The following is a 13,842-nucleotide window of genomic DNA, read 5'->3' as shown; positions in this document are numbered from 1 at the left end:
AAGGCTATGAATTGCTACTAGCCATTTGGAATACTGTGTGCAGTTGTGGTCATTGCTGAGTTGGAAACAATTCAGAAAAGGCCAGCCAGAATGATTAAGGCTCGAAACGGCCTCAGCCCAGTACACCTGAAGGAGCGCCTCCACCCCCATCGTTCAGCCCGGACACTGAGGTCCAGCTCTGAGGGCCTTCTGGAGGCTCCCTCACTGAGAGAGGTGAGTTTACAGAAAACCAGCCAGAGGGACTTCTCAGTAGTGGTGCCTGCCCTGTGGAACACCCTCCCATCAGATGTCAAGGAAATAAACAACTCTCTGACTTTTAGAAGACATCGGACGGCAATCCTTTTTAGGGAAGTTTTTAATGTTTGATCATAGAATCATAGAGTTGGAAGACACCACAAGGGCCATCGAGTCCAACCCCCTGCCAAGCAGGAAACACCATCGGAGCACTCCTGACATATGGTTGTCAAGCCTCTGCTTAAAGACCTCCAAAGAAGGAGACTCCACCACACTCCTTGGCAGCAAATTCCACTGTCAAACAGCTCTTACTGTCAGGAAGTTCTTCCTAATGTTTAGGTGGAATCTTCTTTCCTGCAGTTTGATGTTTTATTTTGTTTTTAATGTTCTGTTTGGGAGCCGCCCAGAGTGGCTAGGGAAACCCAGCCAGATGGGCAGGGTATAAATAATAAATTATTATTATTATTGAGGGGATAGAGTTACACTGAGGAAAAGTTGCAGTGCTTGGGACTTTTTAGTTTAGAGAAAAAGCGAGAAAGAGGTGACCTGATAGAAGCTTATACAATTATGCATGGCAAGGAGAAAATTGATAGAGAAAAGTTTTTCTTCTTATCTCATAACTTGTGGACATCCAATGAAGTTGAATGTCAGAAGATTCAGGAGAGATAAAAGAAAGTACTACAATGAGGGAACTCCCTCCTACAAGAGGCAACGATGGCCACCAAACTGCCTGGCTTTAAAAGAGGATTAGACAAATTAATAGACGAGAGGTCTGTGGGTGACTACAAACCGCAATGGTTATGCTTTGCCCTTCACAGCTGCAAGCATTAATGCTTCTGAATACCAGTTGCTAGAAGCTACAAGAGGGGAGAGTCCCCTTCTGCTCAGGTCCTGCTTGCTGACTCCCCAGTGGGCATGTGGTTGACCCGCCTATGAGGACAAGATGCTGAAATGGATGCTTTGCCTGAACCAGCAGGCTCTTTTTGTGTCCTTAATGCACTGAGAGAGAGAGAGACACACAGAGAGGTTTTGTGCTGGCAAGCATTATGAAATTGAAACGTAATTGAAAACCAGCATTGCAGTGCCCCCGAATTAATGGTCGTCACAGTCAAATTTGCTGAGCTAAGTTGTGAAAATGAAGCACAATCAAGAGATCAGATAATTTGTAATAATAATGGCAGCTATATATAAAGCATTCAAACACTCATCTTAATGCACTTTCTTTCTACGATCAGCTGTCACAAGGCAACTTGACATTAGAAGTTTTCAGCAGTGTTCCATAAAAATTGCAATGTGAAACAGCTACCACCGCAGCATCAGCTTTTGTCTGTCTATGAAGCCACCAGCAAGATAGGTCCATAGCATTCTTCCTAATTTGCAGGGGGAGGAATTGAGAGGGCGAGAGAGAGCCCTAGGCTAGTGCATTCCAGATGCTGATGGACTCCAACTTCCATCAGCCCCAACCAGCACAGTTAATGGTCAGGGATGATGGGAGTCACAGTCACAGATTCCCCACCCCTGAATCAGAGAAGGGCAAGTCGAAGTTGAATGTCAGAAGACTCCAGAGAGGTAAATGAAAGTCCTTTTGCATGTAGTGCATATATAAACTATGGATTTCCCTCCCATAGGAGGCAGTGATGGCCACCACCATGGATGGCTCTGAAAGAGGATTAGACAAATACATGGAGGAGAGGGCTGTCAATGGCTACTAGCTAGGATGATTTTATTTGCTGCGTTTATATCCCATCTTCCTTCTCTAAGGAGCTCAAGGCGACATATATAGTTTTCACCCTCCTTATATAATCCCCACAACAGCCCTGCAAGGTAGGCTAAGCTGAGAGGCAGTGAGTGGTCTGAGGTTCTAACCACTATGCCACACTGCCTCTGCCCATCGCTATGCTTCCTGGGGCTGATGGGAGTTGCAGCTGACTCGCAGCTTAATTTCAAACTCTGGGTTTCTGCAGGAGAACGAAGTGGATGCTGTCCACCCTGGCTACGGCTTCCTCTCTGAGCGATCTGACTTCGCCCAGGCCTGCATTGAGGCTGGCGTGCGTTTCATTGGGCCCTCTCCTGAAGTGGTGCAGAAGATGGGCGACAAGGTAGAGGCCCGCGCCATCGCCATCTCCGCAGGTAAGGGCTACGTTGACTGACAAGCGAGGGCGTGCCTGACTCCCAACTTGCACAGAGTTCCTTAGCCAATAAGAAGGCAGGATCAAAGCAGACGAAAGTCATCTAACACTAGCAGTCTGTGAGCTAGGTCTGTTCCCTCCACTCCAGTTCTTTGTGTCCTCTGCCCCTCTTCCCTGCCTCCTAACGCATCAGGTCTTTCGTGAAACTGGAGGCTTCTGAAAAAGCGAGCGGGTATGGAGAGCCATTGCAAATTTGGGGAGTGTTACAGAGATGCTGCCACGAAGCGCAGAAGCTTTTAATTCTATTTTTATCCCACCTTTCATCAAAACTTCACAAGGCAAGCAATATGGCCCCTGCCTCTTTTTAGAGAGAGGATATTCCCCATGCTTCCCAGGCTGCTGGTCCTGGTGCACAACCATTGCACTTGCACATCCCTGGCTTTTAGGCCCTGCTTTAAACCTGGAATAGCCCAAAAGATGTGACCTGCGGGGGGGGGGCAGAGGGGGGGAACAGGGGTAGCGGGTACAGAAGGGAAAGAAAAAATAGAATTGTAGAGTTGGAAGGGAGCACCATGGGTCATCAAGTCCAACCCCCTGCAATGCAGGAATCTTACCTAAAGAATCCCTAACAGAAGGCCATCCAGCCTCTGCTTAAAAGCTTCCAATGATGGAGGGTCCACAACCTTCCAAGGTCGTCTGTTCCACTGCCAAACAGCTCTTACCACCAGAAAGTTCTGACCTTTCGCCAGGATCTCCCTCCTTTCAATTGGAATCCATCAGTTCAGGCCTCATTCTCTGGAGCAGCAGAAGACAAGCTTGCACCATCTTCTGTTGCCTTTCAGTCTCCTCTTCTTCCCTTCTACTCTCCAGGGGTGCCTGTGGTTCCTGGGACAGACGCCCCCATTTCCTCGCTCAGCGAGGCTCAGGAGTTCTCCAAGACTTACGGGTTCCCCATCATCTTCAAAGCTGCCTACGGCGGAGGAGGGCGGGGCATGAGAGTCGTGCGCAGCTATGAGGTAAGGGCTGCTGCTTTGCTTCTCCTTGGCTTGCGGGGGCAGGGGTCTTGCACCCTTCCCACTGGGGTGGGGTGGGGGCTGGATTGGTAGGTGTCCGGCTCCGTTAAAGTTTCAGGTCAGACATATTGCTTTGTTTCCTGTTTGGTGTGTCTCCAGGAGCTTTCTCTTGAAATCCTGCAACTTTCTATACCACAAGCATTCCGGTTTACATAGCGTCCTGAGTTGGCTGTGCCATAGTGCAAAAGTGCCCCTCCGGAGGGCAGTAATGCAGTGACTACTGAGACAACATCCTGGAGGGGATGGTCTGATTGGGACACGAGGGGTGGGGAGAATTTGAGGAGGTGCCCAGTGATGAGACTGGGGAGGGACTCAGCAGGTATGGGAGAGCCGCATCAGGATCCCAGGGTCATCTGAGGTGTCAGAGGAGGCAATCAACAGGCAAGGAATCTGATTCTGGGGAGGGACCCAGTGGGTTGTTACCTTGCCGGCCATTGCCTGTCTCTCCCTCCCTGGCACTGTCTCCGAAGCCAGCCACTGCTGATGAGACTCTGCTCTCCTGGGAAGCGTCCAACACCCAGTCTGGCTCTGATCCATCGCTGTCACCTCCTCTCTTGCCTGGGACACAGAGACGCCAGCACAAACAGTCCCCAGTGTGGAGCTCCCATTTGCAGGCACAAATCCAAGCTGCATCCTGCTTCGAATCATAGAATTGTAGAGTTGGAAGGGTTCCAAATCGTCGTCTAGTCCAACCCCCTGCTGTGCCTATCCCTCTCCTTTAGAGCAGGAGCCCAGGGGGGCATGTCAACTGTTGGAGCGACATTTCAGCTCACTTAGTCGTGCCCTGCGCTGGCTGGTGCTCCTTGCTTTGCTTTCTTCTATAGTAGAAAACAAGATCCAAATTCAAGTCCTTCATGCAGCAGGAGCCAAGACAATAGTGTTGGGGAGACATTGGATGGCCCAGCGCAAATCCACCACAAGTGCAATATTAATGCGCCCATGGCATATTGCAGGATGGTCCCACAAAAAACCAAAACACCAGCCTGCAAAGGACCCTGAGCATATTGCTTGCTTGCAAGAATAAAAAGTGTGTTTGGAGGTGAGGCTGGGGTAGGGTGTGTGCAAGAAATGGACGGGTCTTACAGAATCTCTCATCAGAGGGATTAGATGCTGAAAAGGCAGGGGAAGTCTGAGAAGGGGCATCAGTGACAGTCCCCAGCTTTCCTTCCATCCTCCCTCCCTCCGTCTTTCATTCTGGGGCCTTGGACAGCCAGTTGCAACAAAAGCATCCCACCTTCCACTCACTTTAACTGCAAGTAACACCATTACCATCTTCTCCCTGCAGGAGCTGGAGGAAAACTACACCCGGGCTTTTTCGGAGGCTCTGTCCGCATTTGGGAATGGGGCTCTGTTTGTGGAGAAGTTTGTGGAGAAGCCAAGACACATTGAAGTCCAGATTTTGGGTATGTTTGTGTTTCTTAGGTGAACTGCTGGCAATGAGGTCTGATTAAGGACCATTTCATGTGCCCCTTCCTTTCTTTGTTTCAACCCAGGCAGAAGTGTGCTGTTGCCACAGGCAGGGAGGGAGACAATTTGTCTGGAGGGTTTGGGGCAAGTCAGTACACTGCTGCTCAGCTTGCTGAGTTTATTTCCAACTGTTCCCATTCTCAGGGTTCAAGGAGGACAAAAGCATCTTGAAGGCAATAAATAAGTGTGTGTGTATGTGTGTGTGTGTGTGTGAGAGAGAGAGAGAGAGAGAGAGAGAGAGAGAGAGAGAGAGAGGCCTAGTTCACACATCACTTTAAACCACAGATAACTAAACTATGGTTTAAAGGTGAACACACAGAGTTCTGGTGTTTCTGCTATGGGGCTAAAATTGTGGGCCCTTCACTCCTCCCCTGCTCCTGCTGCTGGTGGTAGTTAAGTCATGGTCTGGCTAAGCGTTATATCAGAACCCAGGGCCATAATTTTAGCTCCAAAGCACCAGAACACTGTGCTTTCGCATTTAAACCATAAATCAGCTTACACATGGCTCAACTATGGTCAAAGTGATGTGTGAACGAGGCCAGAGAGGAAGACATGCGAAAACCAGGCCTGCCACCCAATTTAAAGAAGTCATATAATCACATGAACTTTAATCAAGTGATTAATTGGTTGGTGTTAATGAAACAATAGGTCCGAAGGGAGCTGAATGTTTTGTTATAAGATGGTGCCAGCTGGTGCTTGGAAGGGGCACTATTTCCTTTGAGAGAGAGAGAAAGAGAGAGAAGAAAGGAAAGGAAGGCTAGTACTTGTATTAATGTGAAATAAATATTGGTAATATTAAACAGTGCGCTTCTTGATTACTCAAGGGTGCCTTGTTACTCTGTCTACAGGCTTGCTTCTTTTTTTTTTTTACTTGATTAAGCCAACCAATTAGTTTGTTTACAAGCTATATTCATAAGAACATCAGAGGAGCCCTGCTGGGTCAGGCCAATGGCCCACCTAGTTGAGTAGCCTGTTCTCACAGTGGCCAACCAGATGCCCCAGTGGGAAACCAGCAAACAGGAACTGAGCACAAGAGCAACACACCCCCACCCACCCACCATGATTTCCAGTAAAACCTCCCCTTTGCTCCTCCCTTGGGCAGGTGACAAATATGGGAACGTAGTGCACCTGTACGAGAGAGACTGCTCCATCCAGAGGCGGCACCAGAAAGTTGTGGAGATTGCACCTGCCGCCCACCTCGACTCCCAGCTGCGCTCCAAACTCACCAACGATGCCGTCAAGCTGGCAAAGCAGGTGAGAGCTTCAGAGGACAGCCATGTTCCTTTGTTTATTGCATTTATATTCCAACTTTTTCTCCAAGGAGCCGAAGGTGGTGTACATAGTTCTCCCCCCCCCTTTAACCCACACAACAACCCTGTGAGGTAGGCAAGGGTGAGAGACTAGGCCAATATAACCCAGCAAGCTAAATGGCTGAGTGGGGATTTGAATCCTCATCTCCCAGGTCCTAGTCTGATGCTCTAACTACTACACCACCACTGGCTTTCTGTTGGGAACTCTGCATCCAGGCAAGAGTGCCCTCCATTTTGACCATCTCGGGCTACAGCTCCCATCAGCCCCAGCTAGGATGGCTACGTTCTCATCAGCCTCAGCATCCAATGGATCCTATGCCTGGGACTGCTGGGAGTTGTAGTCTGAGATGGCCAGGCTGCCCGAGGCTGATAGGAGTTGCAGTCCAAAATGGCTGTGCTGCCCAAGGCAAGTGGAAGTCGTAGTCCAAAACATTTGGAGGGCACCCAGTTGTCAAAAGTCTGATCCAGACAGTATATGGCGGGGAGAGAAGAGCCCCAATTTTGATCCTGTTCTAAAAAATAGGGAGAGGGCTTACTGGAAGAGACATGCTTGGCATACAGGAAGGTCTCCAGACACCATCTCTGGCATCACTTGTCAAAAAGGGTCTCAGGGTTGAGGAAGGCCTTTGTCTGAGACCCCAGAGAGCTGCTGCCAGTCAGAGCAGGGCCGCTGAGGTAGATCCATACACCTTCGTGCGTTTGGGTGCCTGCCACTGTGTGCAAGCACCAGCGTCCTGGGGGAGAGGGATCCTGCTATCACTAGCTCTCGACTGGCAGCCTGGGCTTTTGCGAGACAAACTAAAGTGGCTTCTTGGCCAGGTGCCACCTCTGGGCCATGCATTTGCGCTGCTGGCCAGCTCATCTGCGGAGGGATGATGGGGACTCTGCTGCCATCCAGCACCATCTGGATTAATTGCTAAGCCTGCAGCTGAGAATCTGGCAGCCACCCCCAGAGGGATGTGGGGAGGGGAAGAGGGGGGAGGAGAGAGGAGGAGGAGGAGGAGGGCTCTCTGGCCTCTCTGGGTTTTGGGAGGTAAAGCCACGCCATTGCCTTTCCTTGCTGTGAAAGCGTTGCAGCCATGAACTTGGAAGTGTCTTTCCAGTGTTGATGCATGGATAGGTTTTGAAAGATGCATTTTACCAAACAGTGGGGAGAGGAGGAGATGTGACGCATTGGTCATGCTGCCAGCCCCTGCTGTGCTGTGCTGGGATTTGAGCCTGAGCGCCCAAAGGCTCCCAGGATCTGGGTGCACAGATGCTTGCCGGCATCTCTAGAGCCGCAGGAACCCTGTTTCTGCAAGGGGCATGTGTGGTCTCTTTTGCAACCGCTGAACCTCATTGATAAGAAGACTAGGAAGACAATTCAGGAATTTTAGCCTCTGTCCTTCTCTCCCAATCGCTGATGGCTGATCTGCTGGCTTTCAGCTGCAGCCTATAATCCATAAAAGAGAAGGTCTGCCTCTTCTCCTAGTTCACAATTGCCTGTCTGGGCCTCCAGCTCTATGGTAATTCACAGAGGAGAGAGGGGATGGTGGAAAGAGACAACTGAAGAGAACAGACTCCCTCGAAAGGTGGTGGACTCCTTCACTGGGGGCTTCTAAGCAGGGGTGGCAAGGCCTTTTGTCACAGCTTCTTCAGTTGCGATTCCTTCATTTTAGCGGGTTGGACTAGATGACCCCTGGGTTCATCTCCCAACTATCCAATTCTTTGAGATTGTTTCCATCCTCCCAGCTTTTTCCGCTTGGATCAGTCCCTGAATATGGAGCTAATCGGCTGTCTGAACATTACTGGTGCCTGCGAGAGAAGCTTTTTACAAGCCCCCTCCCAGGTGAAGCAAAAGAGCTCCCGAGCTTTCCATCAAAGTGATGGCCCCATCCCTGGAGGTGCCTTTTCCCAGCAAAGACTTGGCCTCTGCTCTCTCCTGACTAGGACACCGGCAGCACAGGGAATTGAGTTCAGTGGCTCGTGCCAGAACAAAGTAACACACACACACCTACCTCTGTTTGGAGCTCCAATAAGCTGCCTGGGAGTCTCTCTATTCAGCGGCTCTTAAAGGGGATATAAGTGCATCTGTAGACTCCTCTCCCCAATCTGTGCCACAAGTTTCCTTACAACTTGCCCTCCACGCCAAGGATGTGAGCAAGTCTCCCTGTTTCTGTTCTGTGTCAGTGCTGTGTGTGCTCAGCCCTCGGACTGTTCTCTCCCAGCAGGACTGCTCTGGTGTCCTTAAGGAATATCTTTCCCAGCCAAACAGTATTTTGGGTTCAATGAAAAGAAGGAATGCTACCGTCTAAAACCCAGAGAGCCACTGCCACCCCGTGTCGGCAGTACTGAACTAAATAGACCGATGGTCTGATGAAGTATAAGGCAGCCTCTTGCGTTCATATCAAGGGAAAGTTAGAAGTGGACCGGCCAGGTATCTGTGGCAGCTTTCAGGGAGGGAGAGTGATGTTCTCTGCTGGAACAAGAGATGCTTAAAAGGACCTTGGCCATGCCGACCTTGCTTTACAGCAGGGAGATGGATGTGTGTGGGTCTTCACTGTTGTGAAGCTGTTGGGAGGAAAGGCTGAAGAAAGGCAAGGTTTGTTTGTGTGTTTGGCCTTGACATGTTTCTGACTGGCACAGAGGTGCAATTATTATTCTTATTATTTCCCAGCATCCTTTGCAAGTGTGTCTTCTCATGCCTGCCTGCCTGTGTACAGGCATGGACCCGGTTATCCTTTGTTTTATTTACCTCTTCTGACCTACCGTGTGCAAACACTGTGTGCCATCTTTGCCAGAGACCAGGGAAGATGGAGGAATTCTCTCCCCTCCCAGAGCTCTGCTCCTCGCACAGTGACAAGCGACAGGAAGGCACAGAGCAATTAAGGGAATGAGCACACCGTCGTAATGAATTGTACAGGAAGCAGGACTTTTTTAAGGAGATGAGCTGGAGCTCAGTGGCAGAGCATCTGCTTGGCAATGCAGAAGGCCCCAGATTCATTCCCCAGTGGCATCTCCCAAGTAGGGCTGCGAGTGACTCTTGCCTAAACAGTAGACAGTACTGAGGAAGATGGGCCAATGGTGTTACTCAGTATAAGGCTGCTTTCTATTTGCTTCTGCTCCCCTCCCCAATTTTTTTGTATGGTAACAGCATATTTTTGGGATGGGGGGAGGGGACAGCTCTGCAGTGAACCAGGTTGGCAGAAGCACCATTGTTGCAGCCAGAGTTCAGGGCTCGAATCAACTCAGCTGAGGAACGTTTGGGAAATGGGACTTGATGATCATTTATTCCAACCCCTAAATTAATGCCGAGTGTCAAAATGAGGCAGTGGCCTCTGATTCTCTGCATGATTGGCAGGCTCTTCCAGAAGTCTTTCAGCACCCTGTCTCAGCAGCCAGCCAGATGCTCTAGGAACCTTCTCGTCAGAGCAGAAAGGCAAGGGGTCCTCCCCAGCCTTTCACCCCCAGTATTTGGTATTCTAAGGTAGACACTCTCTGTACATACAGATTCCATTTTGCTATGTTGGCTAATAGCCGCTGAAGACTTCCTACTCCATCGTGCATTTGTCTCATCATTTTGAAAGGCTTTTAGCTCCCAAAGGAAGGAAATTCCATCCTTTTGCATTGTGCGAAGAAGGACCCATCAGTGATCTGAATTCTAGCATGCTGAGAGCAGGGAGAGAAATCTCTCTCTTTCTCTCTTTTCCCTAAAGACCAAGCACAAAGGGAATTGGGATGGGGGAGGGGGAGAAGAACATTCCTGTCCACTGATTCTCAGCGGAGTGTTTCAAGGTCACTTCACCATTAGCAAGACCAAACGGTTGATGCAAGATGTTGTCAGGAAGGTGAGGCATATATGGAGGGTGTTTAGCCAAGGGATCTCAGTGGCAGCTCCGTGTCCCAAGGCAGTAGCTCAACAGGGGCTTGCAGGAGGTGTGCGTGTGTCTGTGTGTGTTGCCTTCATGTTGCACTTGCAGTTCTCTTGGGATCATCTGGCTGGCCACTATCAGAGACAGAACACTGGGGCTTGGGTCTCGTCCAGCAGGGCTTCTTAAGGAAAATCTTTCCCAGCCGAACGATATTTTGGTTTCAATGTAAAGAAGGAAGTAGAACCACCACCCCCATTAAAAAAATGACAGGTGCTGCATTAAGGAACCACTTTTGCTGGGCCTTGCCAAGGTTTGCTCCTGTCCTGGCTCTTGCTTGAAGATGCAGCTCCAGGACTCCCTTGGCTGTATTATGGCCGAAGGCTTTATTACAGAATTCACCGCAATGCCCAAATGCTGATCAGCTTACAAGGTGCACAAGTCAGCAGTTATATTGAAGCTCTAAAAGGTTCCTGGCTAGGTGTAAGCTAAGATGTTGTCCCAATACTTGGCACTCCAGCTGAGCTCCCCTTTTGAAGAGTGGGGCAGACAGAGACATTCACACGGTTGCTGTCCTGAGCCTTGGGACTGGGGAAAGCAAATTGGCATTCCTGCGAGTAGCTTGGGTCTATAGCATCAAAGAACTGTAGAGTTGAAACAGACCCTGAGGGTCATCTAGTCCAACCCCCAGCAATGCAGAAACCACAACTAAAGAATCCCTGACAGATAACCCTCCAACCTTTGTTTAAAAATCTCCGATAAAGGAGAGTCCACCACCTTCCGAGAGAGTCCGTTCCACTGTCAAACAGCTCTTAGTGCCAGAAAGTTCTTCCTAATGTTTAGTCTGAATCTCCTTTTCCTGTTATTTGAATTCGTTGACTTGGGTCCTACCCTCTGGAGCAGCAGAAAAGAAGCTTGCTCCATTTCCCATCATCTCACACTCTTCTCCATTCTAAACATACCTAACTCCCTCAACCGTTCTCCTTAAGGCTTGGTTTCCAGACCCTTTATCATCTCAGTCACCCTCCTCTACACACCTTCCAGCTTGTCAATATCCTTCTTAAACTGTGGTACCTAGAAGTGGACACAAGACTGCACGTGGGGTCTGACCAAGGCAGAACAGAGTGGTACTATTACGCCCCTTGATCTGGATGCTTGCCCTGCCATCCCATCCTTTAAGGCAGAGTTGCTGCAGCCAACCCAAGCCATGCCCACCACTGAGTCTTTCTGTGCCTTTGTCAGACGCTTTTGCCTGGCTGAAATGTACCTTTGAACTGGGTCAGTTGGCATGGCCAGAAGTTGGCCCACTGCACAATGGTGAGAGTCGCATCCATTGCCCCACCCACTTTTGCTCCTTGTTGAATAAGGTTACAAGCTGGGAATAGATTAAAAGGTAGAACAACCTCCCTGCCCAGGAAAGAATGAGGGGAGTTAAGATCAGAATTCCACAAAGGGGTGAGGAGGAGTTGGACTGCTTCCAGTTGGACATCTCATTTATTTACCTGTGGATACCCATCCCTCTGACCTGGCCCCAAAACTGTGCCTCTGTGGTTTGCTGGTCACTAGAGGGCAGTGTGGTTGCTCCTCAAACAGACAAAGCTCCTCCCTTGCCTCCCCCCCCCCCATACTCCGATACCCTTAAATGCATTGCTAAAGAGCTCCAGCAGGAAGATCCACCCCCCCCCAAGACACATCCTTCCTCCTATTTTTGTTTAAATGGCAGCATGGGGGGGGGGGTTGGACGGAGCTGCAGCCTTGGCTTGAGGGGCAAACCGCACCCCTGAAACCTGGAGCAACAAACCCTCTCAACCTTGGCTGTAGTAATAAAAACTTCAGGGTGTTATATATGATTGCCAGGATCAGCCGACTTGGAGCTGCTTGCCCCAGTGACTTAGAGGCTGTTGGCGCTGTGGGTGATAGCACTTCGTAATCTCTCCCTCCCTCCTTCCCTCTCTCCCTCCCTCCTAATAGTTCTTTGGGGGATTGTGGGGATGGGGGAGAGAGAGAGAGAGACTTGAAGCATAAGTAGAACAGCTGGATGGGAAAGACAAGACAGCATTATTTCTTTAATTTGCTGCATTTAAATCCTCCCGATTCTGCAGCAGAGCTCAAGGCAGCATCCGTGGTTTGTGTGTGTGTGTGTTCCCAGACAGTCTGTTCCCTGGCCAGCCTCACTTACATGTTTGTTTAAAAGCATTTCTAAACCATATAACATTTAAAAATCATCTCTATGCATCACACAATAGAAAAGAAAGCAATAAGCAGCATCTTTAAAAACAAAACTCTGCAAGAACATGAGTAGAATCTGCTTGATCAGGCCAATGGCCCATCTAGTCTAGCATTCCTGTTCTCTCAATTCCCAACCCAGATGCCTGTGGGAAACGAGCAAGCAGGATTTGAGCATGAGGGCACTCTCCCCTCTGGTATTCAGAATTTGTCATTTACCATTATGTATTTACTTACTTCATATACTGCCCTTCATCTGGGGATTGCTTCCCCTCTCCCCCTTTTGAAGACAACATTTGCCCATCTCCAGTTGTGCAGCATCTCATCTGTTTCCCAAGGATTCTTAAAGATTTCAGGCAGCGGCTCTGAAATAACACCTGCTGGTTCTTCCAGCACTCTGGGATGTAATTCCTCTGACCTTGGAGACTTGACCTTATTTAAAGCAGTCTCTAGTTAAAAGTTTCTCTGAGAGCAAAGCTGGGAAAGATCCTGACCCCTCTTAACGAGAGACAATTAGGATCAGATATCGGGTTTTTCTGACCCAGCAAGCTTCAGGTTAGAGTGGGATTTTGAACCCAAGGTGAGCCAGGTCCAACCCTGGCACTCTGAACGACTGCACTCCATGCAACTTTTTTATTTATTTTTAATTTGTTTCATACAATTTGTATGCTGTTTGTGTTAAATAAAACAAAAACCACACCAACCCTCAAGGTGGTTTACAAAGAGAATAACATTACCAGTAAAAGGAGTAAAAAACAAACTCTTTTAAAACTTTAAAAAGATAAAACCAGCAATAAAGTAAAAGCAGATTAAAACACATGCCAGCATTCTACATATCTGTACATACTTACATATCTAGGTGGACTTGTCTAAACAGAAATGTCTTTAGCAGTAAAGGCTCCTGGCTGATGTCAATAGGCAGGGAGTTCCAGACTGTAGGTGCTGCCACACTAAGAGATATATTTCTTATAAATACAGTGTTTCCTAAGAGAACGCGCCAAGGAGGCTGCAATCTAAATGTCTCTGGTGGTGGAGGCAAAGGGGTTGTGTGGAGTGGGCAGGAAATGGAGAAGCTTGTCTGGCGAGGAATGAATACAGGCAAATGCCGCTTGGGCTCTCCTGTCCTTTAGAGTGTGTGTGTGTGGGGGTGAGGATCAAGTAGATTTGGCATTAAAGCGAGAGCCATCATCTGTGTTCTCCACACTGTTAACATTTTAGGCTTGCTTTTGAAAAACAGCTTGCGTTGGGTTGTCAGGCATCCCCCCCTTCTGGCTTGCCAAGTCACATCCGGAAGGCTCATGACCTGGAAGCTCTTTTGCAATGGCAAAGCCCTTTTCTTTCCTAATTGGGCTTTTGCCTTTGATTCCCCCCCTTTCCCCCTGTAATCTGCAGCTTGTTTTCGGGCCTGCTTTACCCTGCCTGTCTTCAGCTTCCCAGTTTTCTGTCACTCTCCAGGCCCTTCTCAATCCCTTGGGTACTCGCAAGCTGGCAAAATCTCTCTCTTTCACTCTCAGGGCTGCCAACAAACTATCCGATGGCTCCGCATGGCTAAGCC

General features: G+C 49.1%; 1 protein-coding gene across 5 annotated transcripts in view; it reads left to right on the top strand.

Annotated features, from left to right (window-relative positions):
* Positions 1–13,842, top strand: part of PC (pyruvate carboxylase) — a 260,020-nt gene that overhangs the window by 66,032 nt on the left and 180,146 nt on the right. For all 5 annotated transcript variants that reach the window (XM_053369882.1, XM_053369886.1, XM_053369883.1 and 2 more), the window contains 4 exons: positions 2,199–2,364; positions 3,234–3,379; positions 4,722–4,839; positions 6,006–6,157. In XM_053369882.1, the coding sequence (XP_053225857.1) occupies positions 2,199–2,364; positions 3,234–3,379; positions 4,722–4,839; positions 6,006–6,157 (582 nt within the window). The remainder of the gene's footprint in view (positions 1–2,198; positions 2,365–3,233; positions 3,380–4,721; positions 4,840–6,005; positions 6,158–13,842) is intronic.

Source organism: Podarcis raffonei, chromosome 16 (genome assembly GCF_027172205.1).
Source record: "Podarcis raffonei isolate rPodRaf1 chromosome 16, rPodRaf1.pri, whole genome shotgun sequence".
NCBI lineage: Eukaryota > Metazoa > Chordata > Lepidosauria > Squamata > Lacertidae > Podarcis > Podarcis raffonei.
The sequence above is the reverse complement of the archived record's forward strand: the minus strand, read 5'-3'. Positions and strand labels throughout refer to the sequence as shown.